The sequence below is a fragment of the Cavia porcellus genome, unplaced genomic scaffold, assembly GCF_034190915.1.
Source record: "Cavia porcellus strain 051 isolate PalLab524CR breed Dunkin Hartley unplaced genomic scaffold, mCavPor4.1 scaffold_7, whole genome shotgun sequence".
In the NCBI taxonomy this organism is placed as follows: Eukaryota; Metazoa; Chordata; class Mammalia; order Rodentia; family Caviidae; genus Cavia; species Cavia porcellus.
Window position 1 is genome coordinate 73,409,172 of NW_026947490.1, and position 17,851 is coordinate 73,427,022.

The following is a 17,851-nucleotide window of genomic DNA, read 5'->3' on the forward strand; positions in this document are numbered from 1 at the left end:
TATCATGGCTTGCTTCCTCAATATGAGTTCGACCATTATTATCAGAGGAGCTAGTTGGTGAGAGCAGTTATGGCTCACTTTGGGAGAGCTCTGGTCCTTACATCGAGCATCGCTTCCTGGAAGGGAAGATGTGTGCTGTTTAATCTCCAGAAGCTTGCCACACTGGCTTTCTGACATGTACTTGACTGTTCTTGTTAGAGGAGCTCAGGACTTCCATGTCGCTGAGGATGGCTGTGGTGCTTTTTAGGGCAGCCCTGGTCTTTATTTTGAGCGTGACTTCTTGGCTCCAGTACAGAACACTCAACCTACCAGCACAGCTCCTTCATCCTACTGGCATAAACTTTCTAGCTTCCACTGCTGACCTTTGGGCTTTCCCAGCACAGATCCATAGAACAGACTGGAGTGAGTCCTTCTCATGGGCTCTAGACCTCTACCTGGACTCATATGAGGCACTGTCTCAGGCTCTTGGTCTTCATCTGGACTCATGCAGGATACTGCTGTGGGCTTGGCTGAATATTCTGGCCCTTGGCTGAATATTCTGGGTCTTCGGTGTTGTGGACATATTTCCTGCATTTTCCTGTGTAACACTGGGTGACCATCATAAAATAATATAAATTCTGTGTCCTGATTTTAGTTGTTCTCCTCACAATCCCTGACTATGACAGTGGGTGATTACTAAATTGGTCCACTCATTAGTCTGGCCTTGCCCAAATCTTGGTAGCCTTTATACAACATACGGGACATGAAGAGGTTTGTCTTCTCCCTTTCTATTCTGTTTTGCTACATTCTGTCTGCCATGAACTGCTTCTCTTCTGTGAAGCCTATCTGCCACACAGGCCTTGGTAGTACAAAAGTGCCCTACGGAATCTCCTGTGCTCCACATATGTTCTTCCTTGGAGGCAGCTGATTATGGACTGAAACCTCTACAAACTGTTATTTATTTTTTATTTGGTACTAGGGATCGAACCCATGACCTTGCACCTGCCGGGCAGGAACTTTGCCTTTGAGCTAAATCTCCCGTCCTACAAGCTGTTATTTATAAATCTTCCTCTTTAACTTTGGATGTCAGGTATTTTATCTCAGCAGCAACGGATACCCTCTCTTGAAAGCTTAAACAAAAAAGTGGCAAAGCACCGGCTAATGGCACAGTAAATTTATTTTTTTTCTAAAAATACTTTAATGAGAAAGTCATCTTTCCATAAACATTGCATTATACCACAAATGAAACATTCAGATCCTTTACAGACCACCTCTGAAGTCTTAGAAATCAGAAAACACTGAAGCTTTTAAAGTAATTCTGAGTATTCAGACAGGCTAACCAATCCTTACATTACCCTTGCACATTAGCATGCTTTACTTACTACTTTGTGACATTAAACTCCCAGGAGACAGCACCAGTAGAAATATTTCAAATTTTGATTTATACTGAGCTCTCAAAACCAAGCCTATCTCTACATAGTCTCCTGACAAATTATTTATTGTACCACAAAGCAGTGGCCTACAAATGTAATGAAATTATCTTATGTTTGCCCCAAGCATTTCCAGCTTTCCTTATTGAAAATATATTTTTCAAAAATGACAACAGAACTACTTTAAATAAAATAATTTTATTTCACAAGTAAAACAGAACAGAAAGAATGCTCTTAAAAGAAAAAATGTTTCTGTGTTAGGAAATTTGATTTACTAAAACTGATTTATCTTTTTAAAGGCTTTGGCCTTACTAACACTGTATTCTATGTATAGAAATTCAGTTGTGGTAAAGTCAGCCTTTTACTGTTCTACAGAAACCAGTCATCTGAGTGTCCGCCATGTGTTACTTTATCATAAAAGTGAATTAAATCTCAATTTTTAATATGTCCTGTTGGAGCAGCAAAAATAGCCCTTATGAAGAATCAGCAACTAATACAAATAGTAACCAAGTAATTATCCTTTGGGAAAGACACCGTTTTATATAGGCCCATTCGTGTAATCAGGCCCTTACTGCTTCTCTTACATGCCAAAATGAACAAAACCAAAATTCACCCCATCAGTCCAAATTTCCTGTTTGTGACAGCTTACGAGACCACTTGAATGAAGACAATTTTTGTAATCTGTAATTGCATGAGTTCATTTGAAGATGTTTTTCCTAGTACAACTGGCAATGTAATGTTTTATAAGTCATGCTTATGATAGAAACAGTTTTCAAAGTTGAGGTTACTCTTTCTCTTACCAAAAACTGACTCTACCCTAAAGATAGTATGAGTTTTATTCATTAAAAAAAATGGGAAGGCCATTCCTCAGGAATTTTAAAAACTGCCTAAAGCTTAAATTATGTCAAACATGGTACCACTATACCTTTCAGCTTAGTAATTTTGCCAGTGTATCTACTAGAAAGACTCGTATTTTGAAGTATATAATACAGATTTTTATGGAAATAATGGTATCAAATATTACTGTAAGCTATAAACCTTATCCAATCAGAAACATTTAAGATGCTAGGAAAGACATTCCTACTAATTTAGGCAAGTAGGGTTCTTAGTCTCCATTTTGAGACCGGACTCACCTCTTCCAATTCGAGTTCAATATGGATAGTAAATTTCATACTCACTGAAATTATAGTCAAAGTTTCCCAGACCTGGGAAACAAAATGAGTATGCAGGTGCTGGAGGCATTCAGAATCCCCAGTAGACATGACCAAAAAGAACCTCTCCACAACATACCATGGTCAGATTGCCAAGAGTCCAAAATGAAGAATTTTTAAAGCTGTTAAGAGAAACACTAAATCATTTACAATGGCAACCCCATCAGAGTAACACATTTTCCAACAGAAATTCTAATGGCCAAGAGGGTGTGGAATAATATATTTCAAGCTCTGAAAGAAATTAATTCCCTATCTAGATTACTATCGTCTATTAGGCTGTCCTTTAAAATCAAAGGAAAGACTTCCGGGAGAACATGGCAGACAACAGCAACTACCGGAGGCTCTCTGAAAGGCTCAGCTCAGAGGCCAGGAATGATGCGGACTAAGGAGACATGAACCGGTAGAGATATGCTCTGCTGACTCAGGAATGAACTGGGCTGAGAGAAACCAACTTAGAATACAGTCCTGGCGCTAAAATAGGAACAGAAAAGACTCGGTGTTGAGGCTCGACCCCGCGCCATTGGAAACCGCGATTTGGGTTTCCTGCCGCCCGGCAGCTGGCTGCCTCCACAGCGGCTCGGCAAGGAGAGAGACGCGCGGAAGCTCTGGGAACGGGGAGGCTGCGAACGGAGTAGAAAACAGGACGGACAGGAAGGACAGGACAAGGAGGCGTACACTGACTGGTGGCGAGGTGAGTGAGAGAAACTGACCCCCTACCACAGTTTGACTCCAGCAGAGGACTTTCTGGGCTCGGGCAGTCCTGTAAGAGCAGGGCGCGGTGGCGACTCCAGCCACACATTCTCCTCTCGGACGGGATTGGTGAAAAGTGCCTGGCCTGCGTGACGCTGCGGGTGGACTCGGTAGGTTGGCCTAACCCAGATCCCAGAGCCTGATGGTGGCCCGGAGGAGCGACTGACTCCCGCGTAGGCTGCCTCCTCCGCAACTCCCTGGTGCACAGCGGTGGGCGGGAACACCTAGCCAGCGCAATTTGATCAGGCTGTGGCTGACAGGCAGGGAAGCCGGGCCTCCTATGTAAGATTGCATTTTATAAGGAACAGAAAATATGGGGAAGGGAAGCAACAAGAAAGGCTCCTCGGCCCCCAATCCTGAGAAACAGGCAATAGTGGACACCGCACCAATATACATTAAGCGCCATATAGAGAGCCTCATAGACCAATTCAGGAATGAAGTTATCAACGACCTGAAGCTAGAAGTATGCAGAATAGTTAGAGAAATGCTAAGCACAACCCAGGAAAAAACAGATGGTGGAATGGAAGAACAGAAAAAGAGGGGAGAATTGCTTGATGGAGAAAACAGAGAAAGCATTGAGTATGTGAAGCAGGTTCAAAGGGACTATCAAGAAATTAAGAAGTCTATCCAAGACTGGCATAACAGCTTGAAAGAAACTAAGGACAGACTATCTGAACTGGAGGGCAGACTTGTAATATGGAAGAATGAAATGAAAAACTTCTTAAAAATAACAAAGAAACAAACAGCAATAATACAAAGACAAGAAGATGATAAGAGGAGCCATAACTTAAGGATTAAGAACATAAAAGAAGAAGTAGGGACACAAACAAGTGAACTACAAAAGCTACTCACAGAAATAATCCAGGAGAATTTTCCTAATTTAGCAAAAGGTAAAGATACTCAGATGTACGAGGCATACAGGACCCCAGCTACCTACAACCCTAACAGAGAAACACCCAGGCATATAATAATAAAAATTCCAGAAATTCAATACAAGAACAGAATATTAAAAGCTGTAAGAGACAAGAAATAGACCACTTACAAGGGAACACCCATCAGAATTACAGCACATTTCTCTGCACAAACCATCAAATCACGAAGAGCATGGGGGGAAATAATTCAAGCTTTGAAAGATAATAATCTCCAGCCAAGATTGAGATATCCTGCACAACTGTCCCTGGAAATTGATGGAAAAACGAGGTGCTTCCAGGATAAAGAGGAACTGGGGGAATTTGCAACCACCAATTCAACCCTACAGAAAGTATTGCAGGATATTCTAAAAAAAGAAAAATACAAAGAACCCAGAAATAGTGGCGGGGAGACCACAACGAATGGAGCAGAGAACAAAATGAAGAAGACAAACTGACAGCTACTGACAGAAAAAGAGCTCAACAGAAATGAGACAGAGAAGATTGGATGATAAGAACAGCTATTTTGGAGAAAATGACATCTTAATAGGTAATACTGATTTAGTACCATCTTGTTTTGAAGTCTCATCTAGCTTTAGTTCTTCTGTCTCCAATGGTCTAAACAGGTTGTATCTTATTGGATTTTATTATGTACGATAGTATAAGCAAAAACCTTTTAAAGACAAGGAGATTATACAGAAATCATTGTTCATTTTCTGTTAGTCGATTCTAAATACTCTATAATGCTGTCATTCTCTTAAATGATTTTACATTGTTTTGATATACTTAATGCTACAGTATACGAAGTTGTACTCAAGGACTTCAAGGAAAGAGTCTATGTGGTAACTACTTTTGGGTCGGAATTATCTGGTGGTGAAACACTAGTCTGCTTAAATGGTTATGTTTTGATCTGCCCTATTTCGCTGTTATGCCCTCTTTTTTCTCAATCTCCACTCCATTATTTACTTTTTTATTTTTATCCGTTTAATTAAAGGGAAAAAAATAGCAGGATATAATATAATAACCCACTTTGACTTTCTATTATCTCGATTTGAAGCCCTGTATTACTCTCACCATCTTGTTTTTGACTGAGGTTCCTCTATTCTGTTTTGCTGGATAGTATCAGGTTTGAAAGTTTAGGCATCAGCTGAGAAGATAATGAGATTCATTATAACGCTCATTCTCGTTGACTTTTATCTACTTTTGAAGACCTACAATGTCTCCAATGTTTTGGTTTTGTCGGTTTTGTTCTTTACTGTTTTGTTCAATTGTATTACAACTAATGATATAGGCAATTCTATTAGAGATAGTGGGAGGCATTATGGTAACCATTGTTGATCACCTTGTATTATGTTTTTATATTATCTATTATGTCCACCCTTTTGACTTGACCGATTCTGTTCTGTTATGTCACATTTGGTTTTACTCTCTTCCAAAAAAGCAATAAGAACCGTGGGAGCAATGAAACCCAAAATGTGTAATAGTCATTGTACAAAAGAGAGGAAAAGAAAGTGCTCTAAACTATATAACTGCATGTATATTTAAGTGTATAAGATAGAAAATGATATCACAGAGTTTTATTGGATCATTGAACAGAACTGTTTGCAGTATCATTGTTGGAATGTCCACTCTACAAGCTTTAATTTTGTGACTTGAACAATTATTTCTAAGATGGCAATATGCAATCCATTAACTAGTGATTTCCTACTGCGCATTTTTTTCTTCTGTAAATCTGTATAACTTGTACCCCTTCACTGTTTTTTTTTTCTTTTCTCCTTAAATAAAAAATTAAAAAAAAAATCAAAGGAAAAATACAAGACCTTCCAAGATAAGTTTAAAGAAATTCATGACCACTAAAGCTAAAACCTACAGAAAATCTGTAAGGGAAGAATCTTATACACAGAATAATAAAACAATCAAAACCACAGGACCATGAGAAAGAATAAATCTCACTGGGAAGACAGTTAAATTACTAAGAATCAGGAGTGATTCAAATACTAAAGAAAGAAAGAAAGAAAGAAAGAAAGAAAGAAAGAAACAAAGAAAAGCACATACCTCTCATTAGTAACACTTTTAATATATAGCCATAATTCTCCAATTAAAAGACTAAAAATTTGTATCAAATAATAAGACTTAGCCATATGTCCCCAGTAAGAAACACACCCCATCTGCAAAGACAGATACGCATCTAAAGTAAAAGGATAGAAAATGATCTTCAAGCAGTTGGAAATCGAAAGCAAGCGGGAATACTACTTCTATGAGGTGTGATGTTAAAATACAGTGAATGCTTAAATGTAAAACATTTTTGTAACAGTAAAAGACACACTGCCACCCATGCCCTTCAAAGTATTCTCCACTGCTCTGAACACACTTACCGTCCTTGTTCTTGCTGCCTTGTGAGGTAGTTCTCAAAGTTCTCTTTCCAGTGTTTTGTTGCACTACTGTGGTTGGCTCCATGCCCTGGGGTGATTCCAAGCATTCACTTTTTTGTTTTGTTTGCTCATTTGCTTTCTTGAGACAAGGTTTCATTGTGCATTCAGGCTGGCCTTGAACCCACTCTGCCGTCTAGACTAGCCTTAAACTCTCAGCAATCCTCTAGCCTCAGTCTCCCAAGTGCTGGGACCACAGGTGTGCGCCACATGGCCAGCTCGTTTGTTTGTTGAGCCAAGGTCTAGCTATGTAGTCCAGGTTGGCCTTGAACTCACATGTACCTCAGCCTCAGCCTTCCAAATGCTGGGTTACAGGCATGTGCCAGCAGATCCAGCTAAACATTCACCTTTCATGGGAACAATTCACCAAGAGAAGGTAATGATTGTACATACATGTACACAAAATGTTGGTGTACCCAATTTCATAAAACAGACATTATCTGACATAAAAGATAGGTTTCAATATAATCCTGATAGAGGATTTCAATACCCTCCCCTCACAAACCAATCGACCAGATTTAAAGAAAAAAAAAAGAAACAAACAAACAAAACACCAGAACTAATCTGTTTAACACTGTTTCACCCAACAACAGCAGAATATACCTTCTTTTTAGGAGCCTACAAAACCTTCTCTAAAACAGACTAAACAGGCCAGAGATAGTGAACCTTTTAGAGCGTTCAATGATACAAACAACCCACTGCAGCATACATGCCCTAGGTTCCTCACCACTGATTTAGGCATAAACCAAATTTTGATGAATAGCAAAAAACTGAAATAATATCATACATCCTATCAGATAACAATGACATGAAACTAGAAGTCAGCAGCAACCGAAACTATATGGACACATGGAGACTAAATACAGTAACATTTCTAAGCAACCAGTGGGTTACTGAAGACATTAGGGAAGAAACTCAAACATTCATAAAAATAAACAATGGAAACACAACACACCAGAAGTAACGGGACACAATGAAAGCAATTCTAAGAAGTTTATAGCTATGAGTGGCATTAGAAAACACATTAATACCAAATAAATAATCTAGTGACACATCTCCAAAGTCCTAAAAAAAAAAAAAGAGAATCAAATCCAAAAAAAGCACTAGAAGGAAAGAATAATGATTGAAGCAAAACATAATGAAATAGTATCTAAAGAAAAATTCAAAGCATCAATGAATTAAAGACATGGTTCTCTGAAAAAGTATGGTTGACAAATCCTTAGGCAAACTTACCAGAAGAAAAGGATTCAAATTATAACTAGAGACAATAAAAGCAAAATTACAACAGATGCTACTGATATCCAGAGAATTAAAGAAACTGTCTTGAAAACTTTCATTCCAATAAATTGGAATGAATGAAATGGATGGCTTTCCAGACATGCCAAAAACTGTATCAAGGTGTTTAAAAAGCTAAGTATGTCTATTACAAGCAATGAGACTGAAACGGTAATGAAAATGCTCCCAAATAACAAAGGTCCAGGACCCAATGGATTTACTGTTGAGTTTTACCATGTAACAGAAAGGAAAATTTTGATTCTAATCTAATGCAATGTTGATTCGCTTAATACTAGTTCTTAAGGATCCTTAAACCTGTGTCACAATATTCAAGTTGTTAAATGCTAAGAATAGGCAAGCCTTTGTAATTAGAGGTCAGTTTAATGAAGTATGTCTGTTGCCAAGTGGACAAAGGGTGGACTGTTATGGCTGATACATTGTGTCAACTTGAGAAGTTTAGAAGTTTTTAACTAAAGGATTCAGCAGGGAGCCAGGCTTCTTACTTTGTAAGTATCCCCATGTTGTACAAGAGGAGGGCAAGAAGATTTTGTGAGTACACTGGCCCTGGAGCGCAGTGGTGTGTGCACAATATAAATGAGGAAAAGAGGCTTGCCCTTCCCGCCTTTTGCTCTGGCTGCTTTTCCTGTCTGCTGCTCTGAGTGTTGCCCCAGTGCCATGTGCCACTGATTGGAGCCAACTGACTACGGACTGAAACCTCCACAAATAGCGAGTTAAATAAACCTTTCCTTACTTCATGTTGGGTGTAGCGCATTATGTCTCAGCAAGGAGAGAAAAATAACCAAGATAGGAAAGGAACGCTTCCAAATTCATTCTACAAAGCCAGCATTACTATGATACGAAAAGAAAGAAGGAAAGAGAGGGAGGGGGAGAAAGAGAGCAAGCGAGCGAGTGAGTGGGACATCAACATCCAGAAAGAAAGAGATAAAGAGAAAGAAAGAAAAGCAAGGAAGACAGCAAGGAAGCAGGCCATCAATATCCTTAATAAACAAGGCATAATCAAGAAGCCAAACCATACCTTCCTGTGAACCAGATAAGGTATGCATCTTGTTTTGAAAACCCATATGGCTATTATTGTTTTTGTTGTTGTTTTGGCTTGCTTCTTGATTTTTTCTTTTTCTCTTTAAAAAAAAAAAAAATCCTCACAGCAGTTCCCATAAACAGCATTCAATACTACATTGCAAAGGTCACATGCCCGGGCCAGGGATATAGCTCAGTGGCACAGTATCTGTCTGCCAAGCATAAGGTCCTGAGTTCGATTTCCAGTACAAAATAACAAAACAAAAAGTCATGCTCTCTCACCACACTGGCTTAACCCCAGGGATCAAGGATAGTTCAATTTACATAAATCACTAAATGTAATATACAACATAAAAATAATTTTAAAAACCACAGGATCTTCTCAAAATATGCAGAAAACAAGAGAAAGAGAAAGTTGGCAAATTTCAACATCCTGCCAGGATAAGAACCCTGAAGGAAACAGGTATAGAAAGATCTTTCCTCAAACTGAAAAAAAGCCAGATACCACAAATTCACAATCTACACACTGACTAGGGAGAAGCTAAAGGCATTTCCTCTAAAATCAGAAACAAGACAAGGCTGTCCACTCTCACCACCATGTTCAATATACACTTGAAACTTTAGCTAGGGCAGTTAGGCAAGAGAAAGAAATTTAAAAAAAAATACAAACAGGAAAGGAAGAGGCAAATTATATTTTCTGACAATGACTTTTTTTTTTTAGAGACAGAGTCTCGCTATGCAGTTCAGGCCGGTGTTAGGCTCACTTTGTAGCTCAGGCTGGTCTCAAACTTGCAAAGATCCTTCTACTTCAGCCTCCCAAGTGTTGGTATTACAGGAGTAATAAACAAATCTAATAAACAGGTTCAGCAAAGTGCCAATACAAAAACCAATACATAAAAATTCTACTCAATGAAAATGAACTCATGAAAACAATCCCATTTGTATCAGCTATAAAAAATTAAATTAAAAACCTAGGAATCACCCTAACCAAGATGGTAAAAGACCTCTATAATGAAAATTACATAACAATGAAGAAATTGAAGACATTAGAAAACAGAAAGTCTTCCCATGTTCATGGATCAGTTGAACTAATAATATTGTTAAAATAGCCATATATGGCCAGGGATTTAGCTCAGTGGCGTAAGCGCCTGCCTGGCAAGCACAAAGTTCTAAGTTTGATTCCAGGTACCAAAAAAATAAAATAAAATAAAATAGCTATGCTACCAAACATGATCTATAGATTCAATGTAATCCTACTGAAGTAACAAATATTCTACACAGAATAGAAATGAATCCTAAAATTCAGAAGGAAGCACAAAAATCCAGAGGCTAAGGTCATCCTGAGTAAAAAGCGCAACGCTGAAGGTACGGTAATACCCAGTTTCAAACTACACTATAAACCATACCTAAGCTCACAGTGGGGAAACTCACAGAGGTAAACTTGGAAACAGCCACAGCACCTGTCAACAGGTGACTGGGTAGAGCAAATGTGATACATACACACAGCGGAGTCTTATTTGACCGTAAAAAACGGAATCATGACATCTGCAGGAAAGTGGGTGAACCAGAGTCAGGTTCAGAGAAGCGAGCCACATTCAGAAAGGGGAAAAGCCAGTGTTTTCTCTCCTGTGAACAACTAAAAACAAACAAGTAAACAAAATAAAGGAGCGATGACTAGAAATTAGAAGACTAAGAGTCAGAAAAGGGGAGAGGAGAAAACGGGGATGAAAAAAACAAACTATGACACATGAATGTATCACAAAATGTGTACCAGTAGTATGCACTAATTTTAAAGGAAATCTCATAATTCCAGTTTTTCTGAGGTCAAATAAGAAACTCAACCTCAATGTATATACACTGTACAACCGATGTTTAAAATAGCTGATGCAAAAGCTGATAAAACTGAAGGAAGAAACTGAAAAATTCACAGTCCTGGAGATTTTAACTCCTCTCAGCAACAAGACAGAAAATCAGTACACTGTTGATATTCGTGGAACACTGCACGACAACCAGAATACATAACACCTTCACATACACATGAATAATGAACTAAACCAAGCATGTAACACAGAATATGCTCCATTATTATCACCACAAATCAACCAAGAGCAAGGTTTTATTTGATATCCTAGTAACATAAACTTCCGGTTGAAAGTTACAAAGTTGAGGAACTAAAGATCAATTTTGAGGTAGGTTTCAATTTGAGTAATTTTTCTTATAGGTGTTTATCTAAAGAAGTTACCCATACAGCTGTAAATCAATTACATTAATAAAGTATCAAATTTAAGTTTATAAAGCTTAACCACATTTAAAGGAATAGTTTGAGAACAATTACAAGTAATTATTCCACAATGTAAATTTTTTTTCTGAAGAAGTATCTTTTTTCCAAGTTCTTACAGCCAAGGTACACTTATTCAAGTTAAGAAAGAACATGGTTAGAGAGCTGTGTAATAAATAGGAAAAAAATAGAAAAAGCAGAAAACATTTATTTAAATGTATAAACAGTAAACCAAAGTTTACCACACAGATTTTCATTTTTGTGTTTAAACCAAGATTAAACTCTTTCGGGTACGCAGTGTGTGTGGGAGGAAGATGTACAGACTGGGGTGCACCAGGAATCTACTAGACACCACATTCTGTGAACCCCAGCACCCCTAAAAGAATGGTAGCTTTTTAATCCAGTGATATCACCACCTCTAGGTTATAAGCGTTTACTTTCGGAAATAACAGACCAGTATTAATATACCAATATGCTTAGAAATAATAGTGCTTAATCAAATGAACCCCAGACCCTTTCACCAGTACTCAAGCTACTCTTAACCTGATCGTACCTTGCTGGACCACATTCTTACCAAGCCTGTCTCCAGTCTGGGAGAAGGGACCTCAACGGCGTCTGCCCAGTGTGAACAACACCTCACATGAGAAGTAACGAAGTGCGTTACATACACCACGTGGCTCTACTGAGGTTTGGAGTCTTCTCCACCAGCCTAGCAGCGAGTCATGAAGTCCTGGGTACCTGCACATGTGCGCCTCTTTGTTGACTGCTCGGAACACTGATGTCCCTTCCTCTATTCTTTGTGTTAAGTACACAATGAAAGCAATAAACTTAATTACCAAAACTCAAAAGGAAATTTTAACATGTGATGCATGCACTACATTTGGTAAAATTATTTTATGAACATCACATTTGAAGGTTGTCTACGGAGGCATTATCTTCATCTAATAATAAACACCCTAAACTCTGACACCAGTTTTCTCATTGCTTTAAAAAGCACAAATCCTAAAGCACAACAATATGACATTTCACATAGAAACAACACATTCCTCATTAATGACCTCTGCTTGACAGCTAGATATACAGACCCTGAAACTAATCCTTGATTTTCATAGATGTGAGTGGTATTCAGAACTACAGATCTTATGGAGAAAAAATCCATTTGTCTCCTGTCCTGAAAGAACACACGGTACTTCATGAATTCAACTCCAAAGGAACTGTCACAAAGAAAGACTGAGCGGCTCTCACCTTGGCAGCCCCTCAGTAAGACAGAATAGACGCGCTGGCGGACGGGGCGGTAGATGAAGGCCTGGCTGGGCAGGGCTTGGTCCAGCTCGTCTTCCAAGGTGTTGCTGCACTCGATCTCTCCACTGCTCATGATGTTGTACACCAGGTAGCTTTCTGCATGGACGTGATGGTTCCTCGCAATCTGTTCAAAGTGAAAATGCAGCGGGTTTTTGCCTTCAAACTCAGGATAGCAGTAGCGTTTGTGTTGCTCTTCCTCTGCTGCCTCCCTCCAGCCTACGAGTCTTGTCATATCCAACACTACAGCATCTCATCATTTGTCTGCTCGGGGCCTCTCAGTAGTGTGCTAGCTAATTCCACCAGGGCTGCCACCAGATGCTCCCACTGACTGCAGATCCAGTTTCTCCCTTCCCAGCTATCTTTCACCACCACCAAGCTGTCTTCTTGGAAACAGGTCCACTGCTTCCCTCCTTGAGATGTCTAAATGGCTACCATGAATTCTTCACTGTGATATTACAGTCCCCCATCTCCTATCTCCTTAGACTGTACCTCCCCATAGAAAACGCTGCACTGCAGTCTCAGCATGCTTCCTCAAAAGTTCCATGGAAACTTCCTAAAGTTTCCATGCTTCCTCAATAACAACACTCTTCTTCTTCCCCTTGCACTCCAGGAAGCTCCTCCATGATCCTCTTACATTTACCAAAAGTATCACTTGCTCCATGAAATTTCTACTCCTCTCCCATCTAGAACAACCCAACTGCCATCTTGTCTAACCTCTCCTGTCAAACTATGAAAGGCTAGAAATGATGCTGGATTCATTGGCTTGGTCAGTCAACAAGATCGCTTTGTAATAGGGGGCCTCACTGTTTCTAGGCCAGCCTTGAATTCCTGGCTCACCTGAGCACTCTGCCTCGCCCTCCCGAGAAGCTGAGATCGCAGGTGTACCATCACAACCAGCTCACTGGCTGTTCACTGAGCAAAAGCCACAAGCCAGCACATGTCCTTTTTCATGCCACACAGCAGAAAATAAGATGTGTGTTTAAATCAATTCTACTTCCTCATTAAATAAGCAGTTAAGATCACAGAATCTGTAATAATATACATATAGGTTTTATTTTCCTGTGGAGAACATACATTCTTATTACTTGGGAGTAAATTAACACATATAGTACTACTACTCAGAATTTAAATCCAAACAACCTCCCAAAAGCATTTAAACTGTGCTGTGAGGATAACTCCAGCTATCATTTATGTACACTTAAGGTGTTTTTGTTAAGAGGCTTCAGCCAATTTTTCCCACCATACTTTTCTTCATGTAAACCAGGGGTTTAGTGAAAAATGCCAGATCACAGGGTTACGTGAAGGTGAAAGAAATCAGTACTTGAAAAGCACGCAACAGGAAACTTGGAGTCCCACTCAATGGTCAGGAGCGAACCACTATTCAAGAGTGCCGAACGCCTGGCTCTCTCCAGAACCCAGACCGTGACATGATGCCTGCAGCACTGCCAGAAGGACTTCCAACTAAAGGAGACCTGCTAATGGCTTTCCTGCCAGCAAGCTGTTTTAAGAAAGGGAGGGATGCATTAAAAGAGGTGGTAATGCAGCCCCAAAGGTCCTTGCTCGATGCTCTGACCAGGTGACAATGGCACAACTGACCAATGCCTCTGGCACTTTCCATACAGACTATTTATGATGCTATGTATTTCACATATGTCAACTATGTATTTCACGATCCTTTCAGGGCAGAAATGTTTCCAAGTTGTTTCTGTTCCCCGCTCCACTTCTGCTTACTTTTATTTCAAAGAAGTTGACATTTTTACAGCAAGATGCACCAAGAAATATTTAATTTTGACACCCATGAAGGATTTGAGATGTTACATTGAACACTGGGGACACAGAGTGCTCAGTTAAGTTCTTCATAATTAATGATTTTTAATTCATCAGTTAGGTTAATATAATCTAAGTGCTTCTGTTTCTATCCTTCAATATTACACATACAAGCATATTACACTTGCAAAAATCGTATTCACTTTATCTAAAAACTCTAAAGCAAAATTAATGTAGCTGATCAAGCATTATGAAAACCTTATCATTTTCTCTCCAATTCTGTATTTCCAAAATGCTTTACAGAAAACACAGAGGTGTGATCAGGCATGGGGGTGCACGCCTATAATCCCAGTTCTTGGGAGGCTGAGACAGGTGGATTGCCATGAGTTCAAGGCCGGTCTGGGCTACATAGAGAGTTCAGGGCCAGCCTGACCTACAAAGTGAAATCCTGTTTCAAAAAAAAAACCAGAAAACACAGGGTGAGGCTGTGCACTGCTTTATACTGGGCCTTTCTAAGGCATCTGGAGTAACTGATGGGTCAACCACACAGGCTGAATTCTAGCTCCCTGTGAGACAAAGTTGTAACACTCCACTGCAAAAAAATTTTAATAAAGAGATGCGAGGGCAACTTAAGAAGCTTCAAAATTGCCTCCAATGATACAATTAAATTCAGTAAACGTGGACTGACCTAACTGACTTACGGTGTTACACAGCACCAACTACTGCCCACAGGTAGGCCTCCGAGGACCTTCGGAGGCTCATTCCCACTGACACCTCCTTAAGCCACTGGGAGGTTGGTTTAAGGCCTCTGCCCTCCACCTGGCTGCAGCACTGTCTAGCACCAAGGCTGCTGCACGCCCACCTGCCTGTCTAAGCCAGCCCAACTTCCTGGCCTCTGAATCCATAGCACTTATACTTCAAGGCCACTCTTCTCTTCTTGAAAGCTGCCTTCATGGGCTTTTGCTAGGGTCATTCTTTTCTCTTGGTTTCTTATGCCTCTATTACACATGCTCTTCTACCAGGATCCTGAGAGATGTAAAAGAACACTTCCCACACGCCTGGCTACTGCCAATAAAGTATTCTGAGGCCTCTATTTCACTGCACGGACATGTCAGAGTGCCACACACCCAACTCCCTTGAAGTGGGGTTCAGCTAACTGCCCTCCTCCTCCCTCAGCTAGTGAAACTACATTCCTGGTGCCCACAGAGGAGCTCCATTCAGTGACCCCTTACTGGCAGTTTTACTTCTGAAACACTGTGAGGCTGTTTGCTGGAATTTCCACCACCATTTTCCTAATTCTCGCTCTTTTGTCTTTCACCTGGGCTTCTGCAATTGTTGCTTTAAAGCCATCCCCTACAGTATAAACAACCAATGTTTCACGAAACATCTGGTCACATCACCCTGCTGAAAAACAGCCAATGCTTCCTTCATGCATACTGAAATGAGGCCAAAATTTTCCTGATTCCCAGGAAGCCCTCTGTGGTTTGACCCAATCTGTCAGGCCTCAGCTCCCCTGGAGGAACCAGGTGAGGTGAACATGAATGGGACCCATGAAGCAAGTGGAAGAGCAGTAGCACAGACCTCAACCAAAAAGAATGTGTGCAGAGCCACATGCAAATGAGATAGGAAGGAAAGTTAAGAAATGGAAAGAGAAGCCTGGCACGATGGTGCACATCTGTAATCCAAGCCCTCAAGAGACTGAGGCAGGAGGATCACCATTTAGTTCAAGGCAAGCATGGGTTATATAGTGAGTTCAAGACCAGCCTGGATTTCATAGTGGGGGTGGCCAGAGGGAAATGGGGACAAAAGAAAGCAGAGAGGGTGCAGGAAGACAAGCCAACACTTTCTCCCCACTGGATAACTCAGGGACCACGCAGCCCTGAGCTCTATCTCAGAAGTTACTTCTACAGCCAGGAATCTGTCCACATTCGTGCTTCTGGACCATGGCCAAACCATCTTCCCTTCCAAGGTGTCAATGAACTTCCACTCTAGCAGCAAAGGTAAACGTGACCTTGTTAAGAGTGTGATGGGCAAGGCTCAGGCTCAGATCCTGTCACTACTGAGTGCCACCTCTGTGACTACAGGTCATCGCTGGCCTTGACACATCTCTGCCATCACATGAGAAGGTAAGTATCAGTCGCCTCTTAACAGAACTTCGTGATGATGGAAGGGGTGCATCTGATAATTCCAAACCACAACACACACACCTCTAAGGACAATCATCTCTGTAGGGTCTATATTTAACAGTATTTCTGTATCCAGCCTGCATCAAAAGGCGGAATAAACTGAAGCAGTCAGATTCGGCTTTCCGCCCACTTTCCACACTTCTTGCCATGACAACATGGTTCACTGCCTCAAACGTCTCTTCTGCCTGTCAGCACCAGCTCTGTTTCCACGCTGTGACTCACAGCGCTCCTGCCTGCCAACGCTTCTGTCTTAAGGTCCAACTCGCCCTTCCTCCAATTTCTAGCCCAATTCTTTTTTCCTCCTTTGAAGTACTTATACAAATGCTTTCATGACATTTCCATTTGCAACTCTATTAAAAGGGGTTGTAGATCTCACTTGCAGTTACATTTGTGTTTTTTGTAAGTTCGTTTATCTGCTAAATGTAAGCAACACAGAAAGAGGTTAACAAGATCAATATGCAGCAGGAATGGAAGAAGTCACTAAGAGAATTTAGAAGTATGAGAAAAAGCAAGTAATTCAATCAATAAAATAGTTAATGAGCCACTCTAAGACATATTATGCTAGGCACAAAGGACACAGCATTGAGAAAATGAGACGAGACTGTCCTCAGCACTGACAGTCTAGCAATAAGGCATTTATCACATTGGAAAGTTCAGCTGGAGGGTGTGCTATGAACACCAGGTATACACAACACGTGTGGTGTTTAAATATAACTGTCAACTTGATTGGCTTAGGAACTTCCAAGGGATTTAGTAAAACACGTTCTGTTTGTCCAGGTGGGTCACAAAACCATGAGCTTGGTCTCTGGCCCCTTCATCTCCGGCACTGTTCCCCTGCTCTGCTTTTCCCAGCCTCCGTGAACTTAGCAGGTTTACCCCACCAAGCCTTTCTAACCATGACATTTCTGCTTTGCAGCCAGCTAACTCTGGAAAGTGAGCAAAAATAAACCCTTCCTCCTTTAAATTTTGTGTCAAGTATTCAGTTACAATGATGAAAAGCTGACTAATATACTACTGACCAGTGCTTCCCTGAGTGACTCCAACGCTATGTCAGAAAACACTAGTAAGTGTTGACTACAACAGTAGCAGGAGCTTTTCAGGAGGGAGGGCATGCACAAGGCTGTAAAATTGAGGGAAAAAATCAGTGACACAGAGGCCAGGTGCTAAAAGCCATGGCTACACTGAGACCATTGTTTTTGTACTACAAGTGATAAAATGCAAATAAAGAAGACTTTAATTTTGAATGCAGCATGAGAAGTGGATTGCAAGACAGCGAATTCTGCTCATGAAGTGTTCTT

The 17,851-nt window shown here is 40.4% G+C and overlaps 1 protein-coding gene across 6 annotated transcripts in view; it reads right to left on the minus strand.

The window, feature by feature from the left end:
* The window catches only part of Fam120b (family with sequence similarity 120 member B), a 105,578-nt gene that overhangs the window by 58,549 nt on the left and 29,178 nt on the right, over window positions 1-17,851 (minus strand). For all 6 annotated transcript variants that reach the window (XR_010048918.1, XR_010048917.1, XM_013148968.2 and 3 more), the window contains exon 3: window positions 12,544-12,724. Coding sequence is in view for 4 of the 6 variants with exons in the window: in XM_013148968.2 (XP_013004422.1) it covers window positions 12,544-12,724 (181 nt within the window). In the remaining 2 variants the exon portion in view is untranslated. The remainder of the gene's footprint in view (window positions 1-12,543; window positions 12,725-17,851) is intronic.